This window comes from Notechis scutatus, chromosome 4 (genome assembly GCF_049901735.1).
Source record: "Notechis scutatus isolate UNSWTSFEM ecotype Mainland chromosome 4, rNotScu1.2, whole genome shotgun sequence".
Classification (NCBI taxonomy): Eukaryota; Metazoa; Chordata; class Lepidosauria; order Squamata; family Elapidae; genus Notechis; species Notechis scutatus.
Window position 1 is genome coordinate 49,056,716 of NC_142012.1, and position 25,494 is coordinate 49,082,209.

General features: G+C 40.6%; 1 protein-coding gene across 4 annotated transcripts in view; it reads left to right on the top strand.

The window, feature by feature from the left end:
- The window catches only part of LCORL (ligand dependent nuclear receptor corepressor like), an 86,731-nt gene that overhangs the window by 38,024 nt on the left and 23,213 nt on the right, over positions 1 to 25,494 (top strand). For all 4 annotated transcript variants that reach the window (XM_026678839.2, XM_026678840.2, XM_026678842.2 and 1 more), the window contains exons 3-6: positions 11,405 to 11,484; positions 11,652 to 11,775; positions 14,882 to 15,136; positions 24,233 to 24,320. In XM_026678839.2, the coding sequence (XP_026534624.2) occupies positions 11,405 to 11,484; positions 11,652 to 11,775; positions 14,882 to 15,136; positions 24,233 to 24,320 (547 nt within the window). The remainder of the gene's footprint in view (positions 1 to 11,404; positions 11,485 to 11,651; positions 11,776 to 14,881; positions 15,137 to 24,232; positions 24,321 to 25,494) is intronic.

Sequence of the window (25,494 nt, forward strand, 5' to 3'; positions counted from 1 at the left end):
GTAATTATTTTAGTTTTTTCCTTGTTAATTTTCAGCCCCACAACTTCTCCATATTCTTCTAGATTTTCTATAAGTTTTGGTCCAGAATTTTGTGGGTCTTCTAGAATAAAGACTAAGTCATCTGCGAAGGCTTGTAGCTTAAACTCTTCTTTATTAATTTTTGATCCTTTTATTTGTGTTTCTTTTCTAATTGTTCTTGCTAATACTTCTAATGGTAGAATAAACAGGAGCGGCGATAATGGACATCCCTGCCTTGTTCCTTTTCGTATTTTAAATTTGTTTGACATTTCCCCATTAATTAATATTTTTGCTTCCTGATTATTATATATTGCCGAAACCACATTTAAAAATTTCTGCCCAAAGTCCATATATCTAATTTGTTGCAGGATAAAGTTCCATTTGACATTGTCAAAAGCCTTTTGGGTGTCTAGGAACAGTAGTGCCACCTGATCTCCATTATGTTCTTCATAGTATTCTAAAGCAGTGATCCCCAACCTTTTGACGCCTGTGCCCGGTACCGGCATCAGCTGGGCGCCGCGGCCAGGCACCGGCATCAGCTGGGCGCCGCCATCTTTTTGATGAAAAAGTGCTTCCGGTGACCTCACCGGAAAAGCTCACCGGAAGCACTTTTCATGAAAAAAGATGGCGGCGCACATGCTGCCCGGTAGGAGTTGTTCCGCGGACCGGTGGTTGGGGACCCCTGTTCTAAAGTATCCAGGATTATCTTTATATTATTTTTAAGTTGTCGTTGTGGGAGAAAGCTGTTTTGGTCTATGTGAATAAATTCATTTAAATTTGTTTTAAGTCTGTCGGCTACTATTGTTACAAAAATTTTATAATCCACATTTAGCAAGGATATTGGTCTGTAGTTGCTCATATTTGTCTGAATCAGTATCTTCTTTAGGAATACTTATGATCGTCATTTCGTTCCAGGTTTGTGGGACTTGGCCTCTTCTAAAACTGTTGGTGCCACAACTTTATTACTTTATTTTAAATAACCTATTTCCTAATATTTCTTGTTGACAACTCAGGTGGAAGCCCATCTGGTCCTGTTGCCTTGTTATTTTTTTGTTTATTTATCCCCGTAATTACTTCTTCTAATCTAATTTCATCATTTAACATATTTTTATTTTCTTCCGAAATTTTTGGGAGCTCTGCTTTCTTTAAGCTTCTTATCACTTTTTCTTCTTTAGGGTGATTATCTTCATTACATAGTGTCTCATAAAATCTCTGGCTTATATTTCTTTTGTCTGCCTCTTGGTAGCAGACAATTTAGTAATCCATCTTTTCTCTAGCACGACAATTGGAGAATCCACGGATGGGTTGACAGATGCCTTTCTGCCTGGAGACTTGAGTCCATAATCTTTGCCACGCCCCTGTCAACTGTCACTTTTCCCCAGTTCACGACTCAGTCTTGCCCTAAGAGGTTGTGGCAAAGATTGGCTCAAGATCTTCTGTCAGAAGCGTGGATTCTCCAGTCCGTTATTTAATGCTGTCAGGTTAGATCTTGCAGCGCTGTCAAAGCACTGCGGAGACTTGTTTTTTCCCCATCTTTTTCTGGATTTCTAGCCATTCCCTGTAGCGCTCTAGTTTCCAGCTGCTTGCCAGGGGAGTATTTTCCTACGTGTAGAAAGCCTGCCGCTCACCTGAGATGCCGCTTCTTAGAAGCTCCGCAAGCCTCTCAACAGCTGTTTTAAAAAAATTTCTTTCCCTTGCGGCTCTGCGGCTATTAGAAGCTTTAGTGGCTCCTTTTCTATCACTACTTGCATTCCGGAGACTATTAAGGGGGGCCTTTTAAACTTGGTCATCCTCTGCTGTCATCAGCAGCCTTTTTGGGAATGCGTGGTTACAGGAGGGGTATGCTGGCTACCAGTGCTGGTTTGCTGACACAGAGCCCAGCCTTATTTAGCCCGATTTTTAAGGACGGTGATCAAGGGGCTAAGAAGCTGTCAAGATGGCTGAACAGCTTCTGTTGGCCCATAGCATGGCATGGCAAGTAGCCTCCTCCTCTTCTTCCTCTTCTCCCCAAAACAGATCCAGCTCCAGAAGGGGTAGATCAGCTAGCCAGGAGGCAGCTGAAAAAAATAAATCTAAGGCTATCTACTCCAGAAAACCATTGAGGACTGAAGAGAAAGATGCCAACAGAAGGCAGAAAGCCCTGGAGAGACAGTTTTCCAAAGTGCAAGAGACGGCTCAGCAGGAAAGTATCACTTCTATTGCCTTGACTCAGACCATTACTCCCCTCCACCAGCCAGCTTTCCAAGACTACTGTTGCAGTTCCTATGAGCTGATCACCAGAGGACAATAGGGAACATTTTTCTATTTTTCCAACTGAAGGTCAGGTTGAGACAAAGCAGTTTCCCTTTGACTATAGGGTTTCTGAAGGTGCTGATCCCCAGATTAGGGAGAGGGCTTTCACCCCTGAGGCAATTTTTACTCCCACAACGGCGGGTCCCTGCCCAATAGATAGGTAGGGGCCTGGTCTATCTGAGGAACTCAAATTCCTCATTTCACAAGCTATCTCCCAAGGAGTAGCCACCTACATCTTGGGAGACATGCTGCTTCTGTTACCTCCTCAGCAGTCACATCACTACATGTATACTAGGGAAGCTGGGTGGTCACAGGAGGCTACATCTCCCGCCCATTCAATCAGAAGCAGGGCATCTGTCTTAGAGGAAGTAGACCAGGTGAAACAAGGGTTCTCGGACGATGACCTTGACCTGGCCCCTGACCCCCCACCTTTCACTGGACTCTTCCGTCCAGCGCTGTTCAAGTCCCTCCTTCATAAGGCCAAGGCAATGGCCCAGATTGGGACTTCTTCATCCATACCTGTGGAACCATCAGGTCAGACAAGGCTGAATTCTCTAAACCCATCATGATGCAGGAAAACATCCCCTGCCCCAGGTTCTTCCCTGGAAGTAATTTAGAGACAGCGGAACCAGCCTGGTACTTTTCCCAAGCTGAGTAGCAATGACAGGAGGCATTTTAATATGGCTCCTTCTTTGTCAGACACCTTAGAGTTGCCTACAGTGAATGACCCTCTAGCCTTTCTTGTTTCCCCCTCAGCTGTCTCTGTGGACATTGCTGAGACTCTGAAGCCTGAGGACAGGAAGGCAGAATTGAATTCTCGACGGACACACTTAGCAAATGCCTGGGCATTTAAGGTGGCCACTGCCACCTCCTTTTTTGTTAGAACCTCCTTACTTTGGCTCAAGGTGAGGGTTCCTCCAGGGGAGACATGCATTAATAAACTGGTGATAGCAGCCCAGTTTTCGGCTGACTCCTCGTTGCATGCTGCCCGTTTCTCCTCTAGGGCTCTCACCTCTAACATCACCTGCCGCCATCTTTTATGGCTTCGCCAATGGCAGGCGGACGCCAAGACCAAATGGAGGTTGGCTTCTGCTCCCTAAAAGGGTTCCTATCTTTCGGAGAGGCCTTGAATCCATTCCTAATGGAGAACAAGGACAAGTGTAAAGTCTTGTCATCTGTCACTAGGAGGGCTGATAGGCAGGCTTCGCCTTATGGGCGTCAGCCTCCCTTTCATCTGCCAGGCGGTGTTACCAATCAGTCCTCCTTCCAGTGCCCTTACCCCCACAGATCTGACCAATAGGACAGATCTACCTTTAGAGATAGGTACAGACAGCAACATTAACCTCAGGCCAAGCGGCCTTTTGGTGGAGTGGGGGGGGCACCCCTTTCACTGTTTCAAGTGACTGCCAGAGCTCTCCCCTCATTGGCGGGTGTCTAACTTTATTTGCCCACCAGTGGGAGAAAATTACTTCAGATTGGTGGGTTCTGAATACTCTTAAGATTTGGCTTAACTCTGGAATTTCTCTGAGGCACTTTATCCATTGCCCCATCTCCAAGAACTCTATCAAGAGGGACCTCATGAACAAGGTGATTCAACACCTCCTGGACATCCAGGCCATCGAGCCAGTCCTAGAAGATCAACAGGGGCATGGATTTTACTCAATTGTATTCCTTGTTCCGAAGTCCTCAGGGGGGAATTGGAGACCAATTCTGGATCTTAAAAGGTTAAACGTCCATTTGATGTACAAGAGGTTCAAAATGCACTCTCTGCAGTCAATCTTGGACAGCATCAGGGAGGGCGACCTCCTGTCATCCATCAACTTGACGGAGTCATACCTCCACATCTCCATCCATCCCCGGCACCAACAACCTCAGATTCTGTTACTCGCATCACCATTGCCAGTACAGAGCCCTGCTGTTCTGTCTAGCCTAGGCCCCCAGGTCCTTCACAAAGATCCTGGCAGTACTGGCTGCGCACCTCAGATCCATCCCAGTGTGCCTCCAGTGCTACCTGGACAATATCCTTATCCAGTTGTCCTTTTCCCCAGCTTGCTCAGGAGGATCTGGAAAAGACAATCCGTGTTCTCCAGGAGCACGGATTGTCCATAAATTTTCATGAAAGTCATCTGATACCTACCACTCGACTGCTCCATTTAGGAGCAGTGATAGACACCAGGTTGTGCGAGGTCTATCTTTCCCAGGAGCGACAGGATAGTATCAAGTCCTTAGTCACTCAAATCAGGATGGAACGCCTTGTTCCACTGGCAGTTCTCTCTCAGCTTCTGGGAAAGATGGTCTCGTGTATAGCCATAGTCCCATGGGCCCGATTGCACCTAAGAACTTTGCAATGGTTCCTCTTACCATTCCAGAGAACGGGGGGCAGCAATTCCATCACCAAAGTCAGGGTTCCATTGAGACACTCAGGTCCCTCAGGTGGTGGGTGTCCCCAGCAATAGCCTGGGGGACATTGTTCAAGGAGCCCAGCCTCCTGACTTTGACCTCAGATGCCAGCCTGTTCGGATGGGGAGTCCATCTTCAGCAGCAGCTGGCTCAAGAACAATGATCTCAGGCAGACCTGAAGAACAACATCAACTGGCTGGAGCTCCGAGCTATCCACCTCGCTCTTCGTCACTTCAAAGCCACAGTAGAGGGACAACACCTATTAATCTTGACAGACAATGTGGCCGCAAAAGCACATATCAACCACCAGGGGGCACCCATTCGAGGTCTCTCATGTGTGAGGCGGACCAGCTATTTCTCTGGGCAGAGACTCACCTGAGTTCCATCAAGGCAGAGCACATCTCAGGGCTGGCAAATGTGCAGGTAGATTTTCTCAACCGGAGCACGGTGGACTGCTCCGAGTGGCGGCTGCACTCTGACATCTTCCAGGAACTGTGCCAGAGGTTCAGCCACCCAGTCCCGGACTTATTCATCACCCCGATAAACTTGCAACTGCCCAGATACTTCACAAGGTTTCCAACTCTGGGAGCAGAGGGAGTCAACGCCCTCTGCTGTCCATGGCCCAGGGGCCTGTTGTATACATTCCCTTACAACTCTGATTATCTATGATCTGCATTTCTTCCTCTCCCCATCATACCGGGAGTGATCAGGAAACGTCTCGTGGAGCAGGCAGAGATCTTGCTCATCGCATCCCGTTGGCCCAGACAGCCCTGGTATGCAGACCTTGTCAGTCTCCCTGTGTCCCGGCTTTGGAGAATCCCTCAAGACAGCCTTGGTCCACCCGGAGCCTCAGTGGCTCTAACTGACCACCTGGCACTTGAGAAGTGGATCCTGATGAAGGGACAACTTTTCAAGAAGTGTTTCCCCCCATTTCCCCCCTTCTTTCACCTTTACTTTAAAAAATTTTTATTATTATTTTTTAGTTTCAATCCAGTTTTCTTTCTTCTTGATGACCAGCAGATATCTCTCAAACTCAGCCACTAAGTCTCTTTCTCTGATGTTAAATATGCCGTGTCACTGTCTCTGTAACGTCCATTTTAAATCCAAAATCTCACAGTTCAAGTATTCTCAAATTTCAGTTCAAAGAAAATGTCCAGTCCAGAGACTCACTTACCTTTCAAAGATCTGGATGATCCAACGAACGTTCTCATCTTCAGACTTTCTACCGCAGTTTCTTTGTCTACTCTTGACACTCCAAAATCGGAGCTGTGAGAGCAGTGGGGGAGTGGGACCAGCCCACCCTGCTCAGCTTGACTAACTCACCGAAGCTGCCTGCGCAGGACACCTAATCCGCTTTTGGAGCACCAGGCAGCCTCAGTGAGTCTGAAGGAGTACAATCTTGCGCTCTTTTAGGCCTCCGTCTTCCATGCCAAAAGCTTTTGCAAAGGGGTCCAGAGGCCTTAAGAAGCACGAGATCGCACCTTGAAAGATTTCCATCCCCTTTGCAAAAGCTTTTGGTATGGAGGCCTGAGGCCTGAAGGAGCACAAGATGCCCCCAAAGGCTTCTGTTCTTTGCACCAAAAGCTTTTGCAAAGGGTATGTAAGAAGATGGCCACTTTTCTGCCACATGGCCCTGACTCTGCAGATCTTCTAAATGTAAGTGGGCTATTGGTGACGGGATGGGGAGGAATGTTGCAGCATCTCTGTGGTCGGTTGTAAGGGTGAACAACTGCAGTGATGCTGCATCATTCATAACTTCGGGACTGTCATAGGGGGAGGTGTCATAAATTTGAATCATCGCTGTCATAACTCGAGGACTACCTGTACTGAGGTACTTACTTCCTGTACTTCCAAATAAATATGCAAAATAAATATTCAGTTTGAATGAGTTCAAAGAACAGCTCATATAACAGAGGATTTTGGGGGTTAAGCGTTAAGAGATTAGAGCTTGAATCCCACTGTACCTCAGTGGGAAATTTTAACCCTTTGTTTACTTCCATTGTAAAAATATAAAACAAAAGAATAAAAGAGGTTCTTTGAGGGAAAAAAGAACAGTATTCATATGTGTCCAGGCTAATTTTCAGTTATTTATATTCCATAGAAAATGAGGTTTATATGTGTTACAGGATGTTTTTCAATAAAATCTTCAAAGTTATAAAGTGCTTTATGTATAAAAATATGTTTAGCACTAAATTTGTTGACTTTTAAATATCCAACAAAATCTGTTTATCATTGTTAAAACATTTTATTGTTTGATAAATGCTTAATTGAAAATTTGGCATAATGCTTAGTATCATGGATACTTAAAATAGATTCCATCAGAACTAATTATATAATGACATTTATATTTGCATAATTAAGGTCATACTAATGGACATCTGTGGGATTTGCTAGAGACACTTTATCATAGATTTCTTAACCACTGTATCTGTTTGGTTTTTTAAAAACAATAGTTGTTGGAATAGACTGTAATGAATTCCTTTGGCTTTAGTACATACCTTAGAATTACTGCAATCAGAAGAAGTCCAGTTAAATCCATTGGGTTAGTTAAAAGATACTTGCGTTGCAAATAACCTTTTGCCCACATGCTCCCCCATTTCAACACATAGGAGTTTTGAAATTTCTACTTCAGTTTTTATTTACAGTTCTATCCTATCTTTAATCCAGGAGCTCCAGATGGGATACATAAAATTCCTACTATGTTTTTCTCATAGTAGCAACTTTGTGAAATAGGTTGCGCTGAGAGAGCCCCCCGCTTATTCTGCCATCAGAACATGATCAACCAAAATTCAGGTCATAATTTATGGAGCTGCTTGTTTCAACAATCACAATTAACATTAAGCACTGTTTAATGTTTGAACATTCCTTCAACCTGCAGTTGTTCTCTTATAGAAGCAGAAACTTCTTTGGCCATGCCAGTTGGCCTATCTGAGACTCTGGATATTCCTATAACATTAAACATGGTTCAGCAATTATCTGTGAAGTAATGATTCTTCAGCTTAGATGTTTTAAAGCAGCGGCCCTCAACCTTTTGGGCAACCTAGGCTAGTTCCAGGGAGATAGATTTTTCATGGACCGGAGGGGGTGTCGTTTCATGTGCTGCCTGCATCCCATAGATGGGGCTTTGCTTGTTTGCGTGGTCTAGTTTCTGGCATGCTACAACCCGGTGCCGGTCCACAGACTGGGGTTGGGGACTCCTGTTTTAAAGGATTGGATTGTATGGAAGGGCGGTGGGAACCCAGTTATAACATAAGTGGAGAATAGGAGCAAATAGAATCCTAAAATCATAAAAGTTGGAGTAGTAATTGAGTCCAGCTCTCTGCTCAGCACATTTTTTTTTTAAGAAAAAGAGATTACAGGGAAAGATTTGGAAGATATGTGATAGGGATTTTCTTTTCTTCATAATGCAACAACTTGGCATTTCGTTCTATATAAGCAAAGAAAAAAATGTCATACATAATTCAGTATTTTCTATCATAAGGTAACAGAAATTTGCTTTATGTTTAAATACTTTAGTAATAAAACTTAAAAATAGAGGTAATCAGCCCAATGTTAGAAGCATTTTCCACTCTTCTAAGTATAAAGAAAGGATGCTGCCTCTGATAGCGGAACATTTATATCCCACTTTAACCAGGACGGAATTTTGCTTTTGAACCTGCAATGGAGCACCTTTATGAACTAACACAATTGGATTAAAGGAGGAAGTGGATAATTCTAATGGTATTAGTCAAATGTGTTGTTGAGTTTTTGATGTTAGCACTATTAACTATCAAGAGTCATTAGAGATGGCAAAAGTAATAAAGGCAATCTAAGCCAATGTTGTCAATGAAAAGATCATTTAAGTTACAAGATGGAACAGTACATTATTGGGACGGGAGGCACTTTTAAACTTCTAATCCCATGGTAATATATTCACTGTACATAAAAATAAGTTTAGAAGTGGATTTGTGCACTTCAATTGTACCCTCAAACCCTATGGTTGTGATGGCAAACCTATGTCACGCATGCCGGAAGTGGCACGCAGAGCCATCTGTCTGGGCACGTCAGCCATCGCCCGTTGCTGTTCTGGGTTGGCCACTTGGATTTGTGTGCGCGGGAACACCGGAAACCGGAAGAGCAGCTCCCCGGAGCACATCCACGTGCCCGCCACCTGGTCTTTGTATGCACGGGAGCGCTGGAAAATGGAAGAACAGCTTCCCGGAGTGCATGCGCATGCCAGCCAGCTGGTCTTCACGCATGCAGGAGCACTGGAAACTGGAAGAGAAGCTCCCCAGAGCTCATGCATGCGCCAGCTAGCTGGGCTCCGCATATGCATGCGTGTTAGAAACTTGAAGGCCAGGTGGCTGGCGCATGTGACGGGAAGCTAAGCTTCCGGTTTTCAGTGCTCCCACATGCAATGTCGGGGAGCTACTCTTCTGGTTTCTGGCATGAATCTGGCTCCCGTTTCAGAACTCAGTGCTGAAAAGGTTAGCCACCATTGCTCTATAAGTGACATACCATTAGATGTGGCTAAACTCTTTTTGTATAGAACATTCTCAGGATGTTGCTATCTCCATTGTATGATAACAATTGTAAGATTTGTTAGCCAGAATCATGTACATGGGCAGCCAATTCAGTTACATTCTAATTAATTAAGATTCTTTATTTTCTAGAAAGAGTTAATGTGGTACACGAGGAACTTTTTTCACAGAAATTAGAGCTGCATTTCTGACAGTTTTTTTTAAAGCCCTAAACATGTTATGTTATTAGTATATGGAGTGATTTGTGATGGAGAACCAAAACATTAGACAAAGTTAGTGAAACAGATTATTACCCATTCTCAGGAATTAAATAGCTAGATAACTTCTGTCAAGGCAGTTATTTTTCAAGCAATATATATGCAGAATCCATCAAGGAGCAAATTTATAGAAAAAATAATCTAGGATAATTGAAAAGTATTAAAACTTTCGTACTGAAGTTGGAAAAGGAAATAAGAGCTTAATGACAATGAAAAGAGTCTATTATTTACTAAGTATAGAAAAGTGAATTAAGTCAGGTTACCATAACTGTAAGACAGCATGTAGAGGACCTTGCATTTGTGTTAGCACATGGAATGATAGTTCTTAATGTTCTTTTAGAGCAGGGGTCCTCAAACTTTTTAAACAGGGGGCCAATTCATGGTTCCTCAGACTGTTGGGGGGCCAGACCGGTGGGGTGATCATGGCCAGGTGATCATATGACTGGGTGGGCATGGCTAGGTGTCATGTGAGTGGGTGGGTGTGGCCAATTTAGCAATCCATTTTGCCAATTTAGCACTCCATTAAACAATACACACAAATTAAACTTTAATTTGTTTTGCTCTTGAGGGTGTTTTATTTGCTTTTATTTGCCTGTTGCTCTTTTGGTTGACTTTTTTTTTACTAAATCGTTTTTTAAGTTGTTTAGTAGTCTACTTCAGGATACTCAGTTTTGCAGCAATCCTTCTCAGCCCCAAGGAGTTTAAAATGAAGAAGATGAGAGGTTTTTTTTTCTCTCTCTCTCTCTTTCCCCTATCTATCTATCTATCTATCTATCTATCTATCTATCTAATCTAATCTAATCTAATCTAATCTAATCTATCTATCTATCTCTGTTTCTGTCTATGTTTCTCTCTATCTCTCTTTCCATATCTCTTTCTTTTCATATCTCTTTCCACATCTCTCTCTCTCTCCTGGGGCATCTTCTGCAGGATCCCCTTCAATCCTGGCAGTGCCCTGGGATACCTCGTTGAATTCCTTTCCATTTCCACTCCATTCCATCCTATTCCCACCCCCATTCCCACTCCATGTTACTGCTATTACTATTCCATCCCATCTCATCCTATTCCCATTCCATTCACATTGCAGCAACATTAGCTTTTGGAATCTTGCTGGCTGTCCTGGAGCTTCCTCCACAGATGCCGAACGCACGCAACAGGCTCGATAAAGGGCTCTGTGTGTCTGGCAGGCAGGATCCGACCAGGCAGGCATCACTTGGAGCAGATCAGGTGAGGAAACCCCAAGGCAGGGGCTCAGCGGGTGCTGAAACTCGAGCGACCTAGGGAGCGGGCACTGCAATAGCCGCCCCACTGTCTTCTTTCCCCCACCGTTGCCACTTGGATGCCCTTCCTGCCTCTCTCTCCAGGAGCAGAGACAGACATTCTCCTTCAGGGGCAGGTAGCCTCACCAGCCACTGCCCTGGAACTGCCAAGTGGGAGAAGGACAGGCAGCCAAGCGGGGGGGAGAAGGTAGTGGGGGCAGCTGTTGCGGCATGCGCTCCCTAGCTCACTCGTGTCTCGCCATCTTCGCTTCTCCACGGGCCGCCAAGCTCTCCTCATGAGTGAAGTGCTGCGCCTTTTGCCGTCCGAGGAAAGAGCTCAAAGTTTTGCCACCGTCGCTCTGCCAGGTGGGGGGAGCCAAAGGGTCCCAACGGAAGAGGCTGCGCCTGCTGCGTAATTAAGCATCACTTCCAAGAGTTGCGCTTAGGCCAGGGTGGTCTTGTATTTGAATAAGAATGATCTGAAATTTTGAGCAGAACTATGTTTATCCTGATCTAGCGTTCAGTTTCTTAATCTAAAACATCTCCTGCTTGCTCATTTTTGGCAGGGAAGCAAATTTGAAGTTGTGGTTACTGTTTAGGTGTTGGAATGATATTTAATTTTTCTCATCCTCTCTCTTCCATTGCTCCTCTTCCCCAGACTGTGAACCAGAAGAAGTGACTGACTGGTCTATGGATGAAAAATGTTCCTTTTGTAACTTGCATAAAGAAATAGTCAGTGTAAGTATATGATCTTGACACACATTTTGTCCAAATTTCCAATGTTCTTTAAATTATGCTATATAAAACATTGATAAATATATAGTTATATAATGGGATTTTTTCTTGCTCACCTCTAATAAGATTTGCTTTTACTTAGAAAATCGGGGGTTCTTTATGCATTTTAGGATCCTACAACGGTTCTTGGTTCTTTGCAGTCAACAGAGGAGTTGTCATCTCAGGGCCAGTCCAACACTGATAAAATTGAGTGCCAAGCAGAGAATTATTTAAATGCACTCTTTCGTAAGGAAGGTAAGATTTTACTTCATATTATGATATATAGTGCTCAGCAGAAATTCTACATAAAATTTATTTATTTTTTCTTTCTTAAAAAATTTCTCTAGCTCTAGCTTAATTTCTGAAAGGTATTTTGCAGTTGAAATAGCTTTTCTCTAGTTGAGCTTTTCATATGCATTTAGTTTATGAGGAAATTAATTTTTAAAGAAAGAAAAAAACTGATTTATTTTCCCATTTTTAAAAATCTTGTAACATTTCAAGTAATTTAAACTGAGCATTAGTTTAGTATAATATTCTACATCTTTCCATGCTCATGTGTTGAACATAATATTTTGGAGTACAGTGAAGAAAAATTTGCAAGACATCTGTATTCCTACCTCACAGAATACTTGCAAGAAGTATGCATCCAGTTTTAGAGCAGTTGTTTTAAATTATCCCACAAAGAAAAAGATTCATTTTTTGGGGGGTAGTGATTAATGTTTGAAGGTGAGGAGGTATGAAATTAGTATTCTGTCCGCAAACCTGGTTTTGTATATAAACTTGTTTCTCTTTTAACTTTGAGATGCAGTGTCCTTTATTGAGCTTGAGTTGTTAAGTCAAGCAATATTAGCTGAATATTAAAAAGCTGCATTTTGGATTTGCCAGTTTCTTTTAACAGTTTCTTTGCATGTTTTTTTTTTAAAAACAAAGGTAATTTATGGACATAAATACTCAGAAGAGTATTTAAATTTCCTTGCATACTATCTGCACTGTTAGGAATAATCTGGTTAGATTCTTGTGGCTTTGCTTTTTATGTATAAATGCCTTTGGAATTTAATCTCATAGCACAAGATTATGGAGTAAAAAAATAAAACCAAATTAGGAAAAGGACATAGAACATTTGGGCGAGGGGGTTACTCATAGATTATACAGAATATTTTCCATATATATTTCTGCATAACAAGCATCTCAAACTAAAATGCTCTTGGAGGTTCAAAAGGTGTGCTATTATATTCTTTTTAGCACCAGAAAACATATTTGCCCAGAAATTTTATATTTCAAATGTAATGTTACAGTTTATGTTACATTTACCAATTCTATGTATTTTTTTACATTCTGTTACCATGTCAGCTGGTTTGTTTTGTTCATAGTTTGCAAAATGTTTTGGTAGGAGAAAAATGGAAAAATATTTTAAATAAAGAAGCATAAAATTAATGCAATTTTATCATGGAAAGATATCAAGACTGAGTTGAAATACTTTGAGCTACATTTTTATGCCAAAGAGGTAATATTATCCTATTTGCCATAAGTGAAATCAAAGTCAGTTCCAAAGTTTTATTTTTATACTCCATGGCAGGGATCTCCAATCCCTAGTCAGCATACTGGCACTGGTCCACGAGGGACCAGTAATTGTAGAGCTAAACTTTGCAGTTGGCAAACAACAAATAATATCACAACAGGCTTGCAGTCTCACTTCCCATTTGGTCATTAAGCGAGTCACTATAGTTGTAGGCAAAACATTGTGTAACTGCAATTTTACATTATTCATTTATTTTGTTATATTTTTATACCACCTTTATTAACTTATATGTAACTCAAGAGGGCAAACATACATAATATTCATTCCTCCCCTGTTTTCCCTACAATTACAACCCTGTAAGGTGGATTGGGTTGAGAGACAATGGCTGGCTCAAGGTCACCCAGACAACTTTCATGTGTAGAACTGTTCTCCATTAACTTTAATTGTCACAAGCTGGTTGGGAAGCATGCAAATGGAGAGCATGTGGCTGTGGGACATTGCAATAATTGTAAATAGGAAAATTGGTTGCAAAGCTAGTTTTTATTTATTTATTTAACTCTAATGTGACTTCAAATGGTCTCTAAACAAGGCAGTTGGTAAACAAGAATTACCTGTACTCTATGGTATATTTACAGGAAAAAATAATCTTCCAAAAAGTAGCCACTTTTAATACAGTAGGAACTTTTCAGTTGGACTCCAGAGGCTTTGAATTTGACTCCTTTACATCTTGTGGTTTTTTGAACAATACAATTGTAATAGCACTTAGGCTTATATATTGCTTCATAGTGCTTTACAGCCCTCTCTAAGCGGTTTACAGAGTCAGCATATTGCCCCCAACAATCTGGGTCCTCATTTTACCCACCACAGAAGGATGGAAGGTTGACTTGAGCCTGGTGGGATTTGAACTGCCAAATTGCAGGCATCCGGTAGTCAGCAGAAATAGTACTGCACTCTAACCACCGAGGCTCTGTTGCTTGATAGGATAAAAAGTAAGCTCTTTTTGTCATGCAATGCTTTAATTGTTGATGAAATTATTTCTTATGTTATTTTTGTTTTGTTTTTTTGTGAAGGGTCCTGAAAAGCACAAAAGGAATTATAGGAGTAATTCAGAATTGATAGAGATTGTGTTCTTTCAGTTGCCAAAAAAATTAAACAATAAAATATCCAAAGGCATTTCTTCTGAATTTGATGCAGTAAAGCAGTTATGTTTATGTTAATTTGGCTCTTTAGTATGGAATAAATTATCATTCAAACTCAATGAAATACTTGCTGGTGTATCACTAAAATTGTAGACCCAAGTCAAAGTGAGCAAACATTTGGGGCTAAGAGACAAGGGCTACCAGGGCAGGTGGCAGAGCATTCACACAGATTGCTGCTGCCACCATGCTGAACTTGAGCAAGCAATTGAACTTGGTGTGGTGAGGTGTGTGAAAATGAGATATGTCCAGCCTTAGGAGAAATTTCCTGACAATGAGAACAATAAACCAATAGAATGGCTTATGTTCAGAAGTTGTTGGTGCTTCGTCACAGGAAGCTTTTAAAAAGAGACTGAACAGCCATTTGTCTGAAATGGTATAGAGCAGGGGTGTCCAACTTTGGCAACTTTAAGACTTGTGGACTTCAACTCCTAGAATTCCTCAGCCAGCAAAGCTGGCTGAGGAATTCTAGGAGTTGAAGTCCACAAGTCTTAAAATTGCCAAGTTTGGACACCCCTGGTATAGAGTCCTGCTTAAGTAGGGGGTTGGACCAGGAGATCTCCAAGGTCCCTTTTGTTATTTTGTTATTCTGTTTTGTTAAAGATATGCTGGAATATATTTTAATGGTACTCTTTTCTTCTCACAGATCTTCCTCAGAACTGTGATCCTAACATTCCCCTAGTTGCTCAGGAATTAATGAAAAAGATGATCCGTCAATTTGCAATTGAATATATTTCAAAAAATAGTAAACTGCAAGAAAATCGAAACGGTTCATCATATGAAATGAGTCTGATATGTAAAGATTTCCAAATGAACCAAACTGAAAATCCACTTCAGGAAGAACAAGATAGCCCTCTAGACCTCACTGTGAATCGAACACAAGAACAGGATACTCAGCAAGGTAATCCCTTTGAGTTGTTCATTTGATATTGCTGAAAATGAATGTTATAATATATATGAAAACAGTGTTGAAAATTTTGGTTTTGCTGTTAGATTAGACTTGAGGCTAGAACATCTGTTTTGAATACCTATAGATTGCACTTAGTGCCAACCAGGAACATATGGAGATGAATTTAGTGTAGCATTTTTTCACTCTGCTCACTGAATCTGCATTTGAAATGATTGATGATTTAGCCATGGGGCGAATTATTTCTGTGACTTTGAAATAATTGTTGAAGCAGTGAAATCTATTAAAAACAATTTCTAACATTTTGGAACCAGGTCTTGCAGAGGTGATGGTTGTTTTCAGTGCTTTCATTTGCACAATTATTAGACAAGTTGTATTTTGGAGGATTAATGTTATTATTGAACAACTACAGTGCTTTTGGTCAATCCAAAATGTTAATAAACCTCAAACCTAAACATTTAAGAAAGTAAAAGTGAGGATTTGGTTTTCTTAGGAGAATATCTGCACAATTATTGGGCAACTATTAGTGTGCAGCATTATTATGCAACTAAATAAAAAATGAAAATTTGCCCATCTCACTCGTTTATTTGCATCTGTTAAAGTGAGAATAATAAACAAGCCACTCAAAATGTACAAATAAATATTTTTGATGTTTAAAAAAATAAATAAATGACCTATATAGCCACCCTTCTTTTCAATAACAGTCATAAACCTTCCATTCATGGAGTCTATCAGTTTCTTGATTTGTGACAATCAATTTTTCGTGCGGCAGCAACCAATCTCCCATTTAAGAAGGAACCACAAGTTCTCAATAGGGTTTTAAGTCAAGTGAGGAAGGGGTCATGTCATTATTCTTTCATCTTTATGGCTTTACTGGCCTACTGGCTAGCCACGCAGTGGAGTAGTTCAATGCATGCAATGGAGCATTGTCCTGCATAAAAGTTACAGTCTTCTTGAAAGATGCAGACTTTTTCCTTTACCAATGCTTGAAGAAAGTGTCTTATAAAAACTGGCATTAAGTTTGGGAGTTGATTTTGAGTCCATCTTCAACCTGAAAAAGTCCAACTAGCTTATCTTTCATAATACCAGCCCATACCAGTACTCCCCCCGCGCCACCTTGCTCGTGTCTGAGTCTAAGTGGAACACTATACACATTACTGATCCAGGCCCAGGCCCATCCATCTGGTCTCATCTCATAATTCCATAAAACCTTTGAAAAAATCTATCTTCAGATATTTCTTGGTCCAGTCTTGCCATTTCAACTTAGGTGTCTTATTCAGGTGGTTGGATTTCAGCCTTCCTTACGTTAGCCATGTCTCTGAGTACTGAACACTTTGTACTTCTGGACACTCTGGGTAGGTTGCAGTTCTGGAATATGACAGCACTGGAGGTCAATGGGTATTGAGGTTCGCTGGCAGCCTGTGCAGACAGCAGCAGAATCGGACAGTGGGGAAGAATGGGGATCAGTCCAGGAGTCTGGAGAGGACTCGGACAAGGGTCCTGTGTCCGATGCAGAGATGTGGCCAGGACCATCTGGGAGGGGTGTGCTGACTCCGGAGCCTCCGGAGTCTGGCAGCAGTGAGGCAGAGAAAAAAGGGGAGCCTGTTCCCAGTACGCATGTGCACAGGGCTGTTACAAGACAAGAGCAGCTGAAACAAAAGGGGTGACTCGGGAATAAGGCTTAGAGGTTAATGCCCCTCCCATAAGGTATAAAGGACATGCAAAGGTAAAGAAACATTTGTAGGAAGCAAAGTTGTTCGTTCTGTTCGGATTAATCCTTGAAGCTCTGTGTTGGCACTTTAGTTGTTGGCAGCAATTCATAGAAGAAAAAGGTGGGTGCTTATTTCGAGGGACTGTTTGGGACCCATTACAGGCTGGGAATGAACGTAATTCGCAGCATTGAAATAAAATGAGAGTTGTTTTAACTAAGTGTGTGCTTAATTACGGTCTCGGAAGCCTTGGTCAGAACAATGGGTTCCTGGTAGCTTCATGTTTGATTCTTCTCAAATCTTTGACAGTTAATGTGCAACTTTTTTTCTCAACATGTTTCTTTCAACCCTGTTGACTACTTGCAGCAAAACATTTGTTGGTTCTATGATCATGCCCCAATATGTTAACAATTTTAAGAATGCTGCATCACTCTGGAAGACTTTTTACAATTTTTTGACTTTTCAGAGTCAGTTAAATCTCTTTTTGGCCATTTTGCCTGAAGAAATGAAGCTGCCTAATAATTATGCACACCTTGATATAGGGTGTTGATCTCCTTAGGCCACACCTTCCCTCATTACGCAAATACACATCATCTGATATGCTTATATATCCACTAAGCATTCGAGTTTATACAGCTTGGAGGTGGAAAGTATATGTAAAATGATGATATGGTCAAAATACTCACTTGCCTGTCCCTGACATCAGTGCAGAAATGGAGTGCTAGATTGTCTGCTACTTACAGGATCAGGAACAGAATTTTGCTAAATAGATTTGGTGGGAAATGAAAGTTTCTTGTGCACTTCTGATTGATAGGATAGGTCTTTTTTTCTGACCGAAGAGTCTCTTGTGCTAAGGGGACTAGATATTTAGGCTTTTGTTTCTATACACAGCCTTAGATCCAGGTCACTGTTGCTAATGTTCCTGGATGCATAATTCTAGCAAAGTCTCACAGCCCATTGTATCAGACTCTGTGATTATTGCCTCGAATGGCATATTACTTGTACAATAAAAATTAGAATTAGAATTCTTTTATTGGCCAAGTGTGATTGGACACACAAGGAATTTGTTTTGGTGCAGATGCTCTCAGTATACATACAAGAAAAGATACATTCGTCAAGAGTCATAAGGTGCAACACTTAATAAAGTCATAGGGTACAATAAGCAATCAAATCATACTAGGAAACTGTCAATATAAATCGTAAGGATACAAGCGACAAAGTTACAGTCATATATTCACAAGTGGAAGGGGATGGGTGATAAGAAGTGATGAGAAGATTAATAGTAATAGTGGTGCAGACTTTGTAAATAGTTGGACAGTGTTGAGGGAATTATTTGTTTAGCAGAGTGATGGCTAGAAAAAACTGCCCTTGTGTCTAGTTGTTCTGGTGTGTAGTGCTCTATTGAGTCGTTTTGAGGGAAGGAGTTGAAACAGTTTATGTCCGGGATGTGAGGGGTCTGTAAATATTTTCACAACCCTCTTTTTGTCTCGTGCAGTATACAGGTCCTCGATGGAAGGCAGGTTGGTAGTAATTGTTTTTTCTGCAGTCCTAATTATCTTCTGAAGCCTGTGTCTGTCCTGTTGGGTTACAGAACCAAATCAGACAGTAATAGAGGTGCAGATGATAGACTCAGTAATTCCTCTGCAGAACTGTATCAGCAACTCCTTGGGCAGTTTGAGCTTTCTGAGTTGGTGCAGAAAGAACATTCTTTGTTGTGCTTTTTTGATGACGTTTTTTGATGTTAGGTCATTTTAGATCTTGTGATATGAAAGAACCTAGGAATCTGAAGGTCTCTACTGTTGATACTGTGTTATCTAGTATTGTAAGAGGTGGTAGAATGCGAGGATTTCTTCTAAAGTCTATCACCATTTCTACGGTTTTGAGTGTGTTCAGTTCCAGATTGTTCTGGTTACACCACGAGGCAAGTTGTACAACCTCCTGTCTGTATGCGGATTTCGTTGTTGTTTCGAATGAAACCAATCACTGTTGTGTCATTGCAAACTTCAGCATTTTAGCAGATGGATCATTTGAGATGCAGTCATTGGTATATAGGGAGAAGAGAAGTGGAGAAAGCACAAAGCCTTGGGGGGGGTCCTGTGCTAATTGTACTGGTATCAGATGTGATTCTGCCTAGCTCCACCTGCTGCTTCCTGACTGTTAGGAAGCTTACGATCCACTTACAAGTGTGTTCAGGTACCGTAGCTGGTTTAATTTAGTTAGAAGAATATCTGGAATGATGGTATTGAATGCAGAACTGAAGTCTACAAAGAGGACCCTTGCGTAGGTATTTGGAGGTTCAAGGTATTGTAAGATGTAGTGCAGAGCCATATTAACAGCATCATCTGTCAATCTATTTGCTCGGTATGCAAACTGCATGGGATCTAACAGCGGATCCCTGATGGTTTTCAGGTGGGACAGCACTAGCCTTTCAAAGATTTTCATAACTACCGATGTTAGAGCAACTGGTCTGTAGTCATTCAGTTCCTTGATGGAGGGCTTCTTTGGCACTGGGATGATAGTAGAGTGTTTGAAGCAAGAAGGAACATAGGACATCTCTAGTGATTTATTGAAGATTTGGGTGAAGATGGGGGCCAATTGGTCAACACAGACTTTTAAGCAAGAAGGAGTTGTCTTGTCTGGCCCTGGTGCTTTTCCTGGCTTTTGTCTGTGAAATAGATCTTGCACATCTTTTTCTGTGATCACCAGAGGCTGTGAACCCAATGGGTTGGGGTCAGTTGTCTTGATTTGCTTCTTGACTTCCTAGATGCTCTTCTGGCAAGGAGTTAGAATCATTTAGATGTCTGCTCATGAACAGTGCCAAGAATTTTAGAGGCAAGTGGCTGATTATAAGATACAATGCTACTGTTAAATGGGAGGTCATAAGGGTTCTTGCTCATGATTCACCAAACGGTTGCAAGCATCCCCCTTTTCAGGAACATTTCCTTTGGCAAGATGGTAAAACATCCAGAGAAAGGAGGAAGAAAATGTGGCCACTGTATTGGTCATACTCTTAAATAGAGTGTTATAACCTATATCTTTGCTTACTGCAGTCCATCATCATCTGAATTCATGACACATGAAGACCCTGGCCACAGGACTTTCAGCTGCTAAAATAAGTTTTACTGATAATATATGGGATGGTTATATTTTTTGACAAGGTAGCTCATATTTGAATAAAATATGGAACGTGACAGCATGTTCTTTCAAATCCTTTGGGATTCATTATTTGATATTCAAATGTCTGCTAAAATAAGACTTTTATGATATCAGAGCTGCCATTAATTCCAGATAAATCTCTTGTGAGCTGAAAACATTGTCAGATTGAACATGATCAGAGTGCATTTGATAGAGGTTACTACAACTTGTTCCTTAAGTATATTTTGAAAACATTGTCAGAGGATACAGCATCTTTGTTTATTAAAGCAGCTTACTTATTAAAGCAGCTTCCTTACACCTCACAGATAGCTAGAAAATTTCACTTTATGTATACAATTCCTTTCCATATACAAAAAAGAGTATTTCAAATATATTTTTCTTTGATGTTTTTTCTTTCAAATTATGAAATGTTATGATTGAACTTCCATGTAATTAATCTGTTTACTAACTTAACACTACTATTTTTTTTCTTTCAAGTGCTTTGGAATAAAACTACAGAGTTCTTTTAGTGCACCTTGGCCATCAGCAAAAAAAACCATTCCACCTTGTTCTTATGAATCAGCTTTGTTTTCGGTGTATTCCAATCAAACTGCTCCATCTTGCTGATGTCAGTAGATTTTATTGTTGCAAAGAAAAATGCCATTTTAAACACTTTTAAACAACCACCTGATTGATTTTAGTCATTTAAATCCAGTAACCAAAAATCCAAAAATCACCAAATTATCCAAATAATCCAAAACTGTTTCTTTTTGCTTCTTTTTTCCACTTTCTCTTCCCGGGGTTCTATTGTTACAAAGTTTCAGTTAGAATGTATCTTTCAGGAATCTTGTTGAAATTTCGTTGTAAATTTCTTTTACTTCCAGGCAGTCTCCTCCACTTTTCCAGATCCCACCCTTTTATTTTTTTCCTTTTCTCTCTTTTCTTCTTTTAAAGGTTTTTGAATATCCAAAAGTCTTTGTTATCCCTTTGACATTTTATTTTCATCTTGAATGCCTATTGATGTCAAAATGGAATTTTGTCAGTTTCTTACTTAAATCTCTTAGCTGTCAATATGAGGAAGGAAAGGAAAAAAAAGCCAAATCCTTTCCGTTCCCTCTCTCCTTCGCCGCTTCAAAATCTTCTTTGAGAACAATGTTATTCTTAATAGTTCAAATTCCAGGGTACCTTATGTTATTGCTTTTTCAGTTCAACCCGGTCAACCAAAACTTTCTCTTCTTATCTTCCTCCTGCACATTCTTTTCTGGTCGAGTGCTTTGAGGTGGCCATTTCTGACCACCGCTGCCTTCGGGAAAGGAAGTAATGGCCAGCTGGGGAGGAGAGAAGTGGCTCTCCTTGACCCTGCTGGCAGTCTCCCCCCTCTTCACCACCTCTGCGGGGTGGCTTAGCCCCGAATCCAGCCGGCTCGGGGCGCTCTGGCGGTGAGCACGGATCGAAACCACGCATGATTGCGGATTTCGGTCCATTGCCAAAGAAGCTCAAACCAGAAGTCCCAAATAGCCAAGATTTTTGAGGTCTACCAATCCTAATACATTTCCTTTAAAAATCCTGTGCTTTTTATTAATGCGGAGTTAACTTTTTGGACCACTAATAATATTTAAGCTCAAATTACTGTTCCAACCTTTTAATAAATTTCACACCTAAGACTAGAATACCTTTTAATTCAACTGTTTCCATTTCAGCGTGCCCAAATTATAAACTTATCATAATTATTTTATAGACATTGCTGCTTTTAGCAGTTTGTGTTTGTAGTTTCCTACTGCATTTGAAATTTTCTGTTAAGTTTTTTTTGCAGTATATTTGAAAGAAAAGGTAAAAATACATATTATAAATAAAATACATGCATTCTCTTCATGTAAAAATGCTTGCAGAAAAATATGCAATTTCACACATTAATGTAGCTGAAAAGGATGAATATGCTCAGTAGGTAATATAAGGAAAAAGCTGAGGAAGAAGGCAAATTGTATAACCCAGAACTGCCCTTGAATCCAAATAACCCAAGGATTTGTAGGAGTGACTTAACTGCAATCACTCCCTCCTTTCGCCCACACATTCACTAATCAAATGTGTGGGTCATTAACTGCATATGAAGTATCTTAGGGTGGGGAAGGCCAAGAGGGCCTAGCGGTGGAACAAGCCACTTGCTTTAGACCACCCAAAGCCTCACCTGACCAACTGACATATCTCATTCTTCCTCCCTTGGGGTCCCCACAAGTGCTTCCCCCCATCCTGCCTGCTAGGCCACTTATCTTATGAAGATCTGTCTCCTGTCCAGCCTCTCTTCTTCTTTGGCTGTTCCCTCTTTTCTAGTCAACAAAGCACATGAGGGTGACGCTTGAGGATGACACTTTGGTGACGCTTGAGGATGCCTTCGGTGATGAAAAAAGAGGCTTAGAGGGACACACGTACCTCTCCGGTCCTCCTTTCTCATTGCCAAAGTGCTTGAGGAGGCCTTCAGTGATGAAAAAGGAGGCCCAGAGGGGTGTGCGCGCCCTTATGGGTCTCCTTTATTACTGCCAAAGCACTTGAAGGAGGCCTTTGGTGACACTTGAGGAGGACTTTGGTGATGAAAAAGGCCCTGAGGGATGTGCATGCCTGGATGGATGCATGCATTTCTCTGAGCCTCCTTTCTCACCACTAAAGCACCTGAGACCTTCAGCGATGCTTAAGGAGGCCTTTGACAATGAGAAAAGAAGCCCAGAGGAACACACACCCTTCTCCAGGCCTCCTTTCTCATTGGCAAAGCACTTGAGGACTGCATCCCCATACACTTCGGCAGCCCTTTGTAAAAAGCCTTTGCTGGTAGGAACAGATTTATTGCAAAGTTTTGCTGAAACCTACAGGAATGCAATTTCCCTGCAGGCTTTGGCAAAGAAATGGGAAATGGAAGGAAAGCCTGAAGGTCCAAAGTCTTCCCTCTGTTTGCAAACGTCCACGCCTCAATTCACAGAAGCCTAAAGTAGTGCGAGATCAATAGCACAAGATGTTGCGCTACTGATCTTACATGATCTTGCAGTATGTTAGGCCTCTGTTCTCTGTGAATGCACCGAAGGCCTGAAGCAACAAAGCAGGCAAAGAAACCATGACAGATCTTTGCAAGATAAGTGAGTCTCCAGAGGAGGAGTTCTTGTGAAGACTCACCTTGAGAGGAGGGGGGAATAGGCAGGGCGAATGTTGCAGTACCTCTGCCTTTGTTCTAAGTTTGAACAATGGCTGTGGTGCTGTAACATTCATAATTTCAGGACTAGTTCCTAAGTACTTGCGGGGAGGGGCTAGGTTGTAACTTTGAACAGTCGCTAAGTGAACTATCATAACTTCGGGATTGTAATCGTTATTATAATTATTGTAAAAAATAGAATTTTTTTTTCTTTGAGTTTTCTTTTGGTAATACCAGTAATTAATAATAATGGAAGCTTATTAAACTGTGATTTAATACAAGATTCTAATTCATTATTAAAACCTGACATTTTACTGAGATTTTTTTTTCTGCTTAAGTAAATCTTCTTGAAATTAAGGCATCATCTTCATCACCAAAGAACCACTTTGAAAAATAATAAATATATACAATTCTCAGCTATGGGGTTTTTTTGTAAAAGGATCTCTGCACCATTGGATAATAGGTCCTGTGGTAGTAAAGATCCATTTTTCATTTTGTGCCTGTTGTTCAATTTGAGTTTTCAGTGTGTAATTAATGCTGGTGGTTGTGAAAGCTATCTAGTTACAATTATATTTCTCAATGCTTCTATTCTATGATACATCATTCCACATTAGCTGAACATTACATTTTGGAATAGTCCCACAAGTACAATTTTTAAATATTTTTAATTTTTAAATCCTGGAATTGATTTTACTCTCCAGAAGTTTTTAAATACTGGGAACTGTTGAAAAATAGCACAATACTGTTCTAATCTAATTCAGACTCCACAATGTGATTCTGCTGGATACATTTACCTACTTAGTGTTGTCCTGCTACTAGCAAGAATAAAAAAGTCAAGAGGGTAATCTCCAGGTACTTGCAATCTTCAGAGACCAACTGAAATTTTTAAAAAGTAATAAGTGTTTGCAGTAGTAGTACTGGCATCATCCTTGAGTTGCATAGCATAAGACGTAAAAATTAATAACAGAAATTGATGTATAGCACGAGAGTGTCTTAGTAGTTGCCCTTTGTCATTTTGTTGTTGATAATAGTACATGTTTTTTACTCTTACATACCCCATTTTTATAATAGGGGATGGAGTGCTAGATCTCTCTACGAAGAAATCAAACTTGGAACAGTCACAGTATGATGGGTCATGTTCTGAAAATTCATTGTCTGGGTAAGCATAATAAGCATTACTCTGCTTTATTTTAAAGGGAGTAAGTGGCAGTAAGACAAATATGAAGATTTATTTTGGAATTGACTTGTATAAAATGTATGTTGACACACTCTTCTTCTTTGCTTATGCCAGGGTTTCACTCATAATTCTATGTTTGTGTATAACTCATATAATTCATTTTGTGTTTTTCACTTTTTTCTGTTAAAGAAAAGTTATCAGAACAATCACCAAACTTTAGTTCATGTCCCTAAAAATAAAATAAAATGCTTATGTACATAATGCAATTAGAAAACTAAGTAATAGAATCAAATCTATTTGATATTAAACCTTTACCATTGGAAAAAGAAAAATATTTTACATTTTAATAGTTTTTGGATGTTAGAAGAAAATTAAAGGAGCTACAATTTTAGTATCCCAAAAAGAGAGTGCTCTAGCTTTTTTATTTTACTATGGTATGTGATGTCATGCTACTGAGATACCATTTATGAATGGTTAATATGCTGCTGTAATAAATATTTACTGAAATTACATTGAAATAACATGTTATAATTCTGGCATCTTTCCAGTCATAACAGTCACTTATCATTTGTATAATAGAATTATTCCTTTGGAGAAAAAAACAACCCAGAAAAACTGCTTGCATTACGTATCTTTCTTTCTATCTCCCTGTCCCCCTACTAGTCACACACATTTCTAACTTTACTATAAATTAGAACCATTATTTAGGACTTTTAATTGCATTTTTACAAAAACTGGATTTGTTAAGGTTCTTTTTAATAGTTATAAACAACGTTTCTATAAGGGGGTTGACTCTTTTATTACTTGTTTAGCGGTAACGTCACGTTTCTACTAACAAAACTCCTTGAGGATGGGGACATTCAGTGGATGTTAGATTGTGAAAAGAGAAGTTTTAAGTGTTACTCTGCAAGCATCTGTCAAAAGGGAATTGAAAACAGATGGCAAAGTTACCAAATCCTGAGCTAGGATTTAAAGTTCTTGGAAGGGCTGCTCTAGAAGCTGGGCTATCATTTTCTCACATGGTCCTACCAGAACTTTTGCTATGGTAATCAGTAGCTACCACAACTCAAAGCCTTAAAAAGTGTCAGAAGCAGTGATGTTACCTAAGCAAGGAGTATAATAAAGGAGTGGACCCTTCCCTTCCATAGCTGTGTGA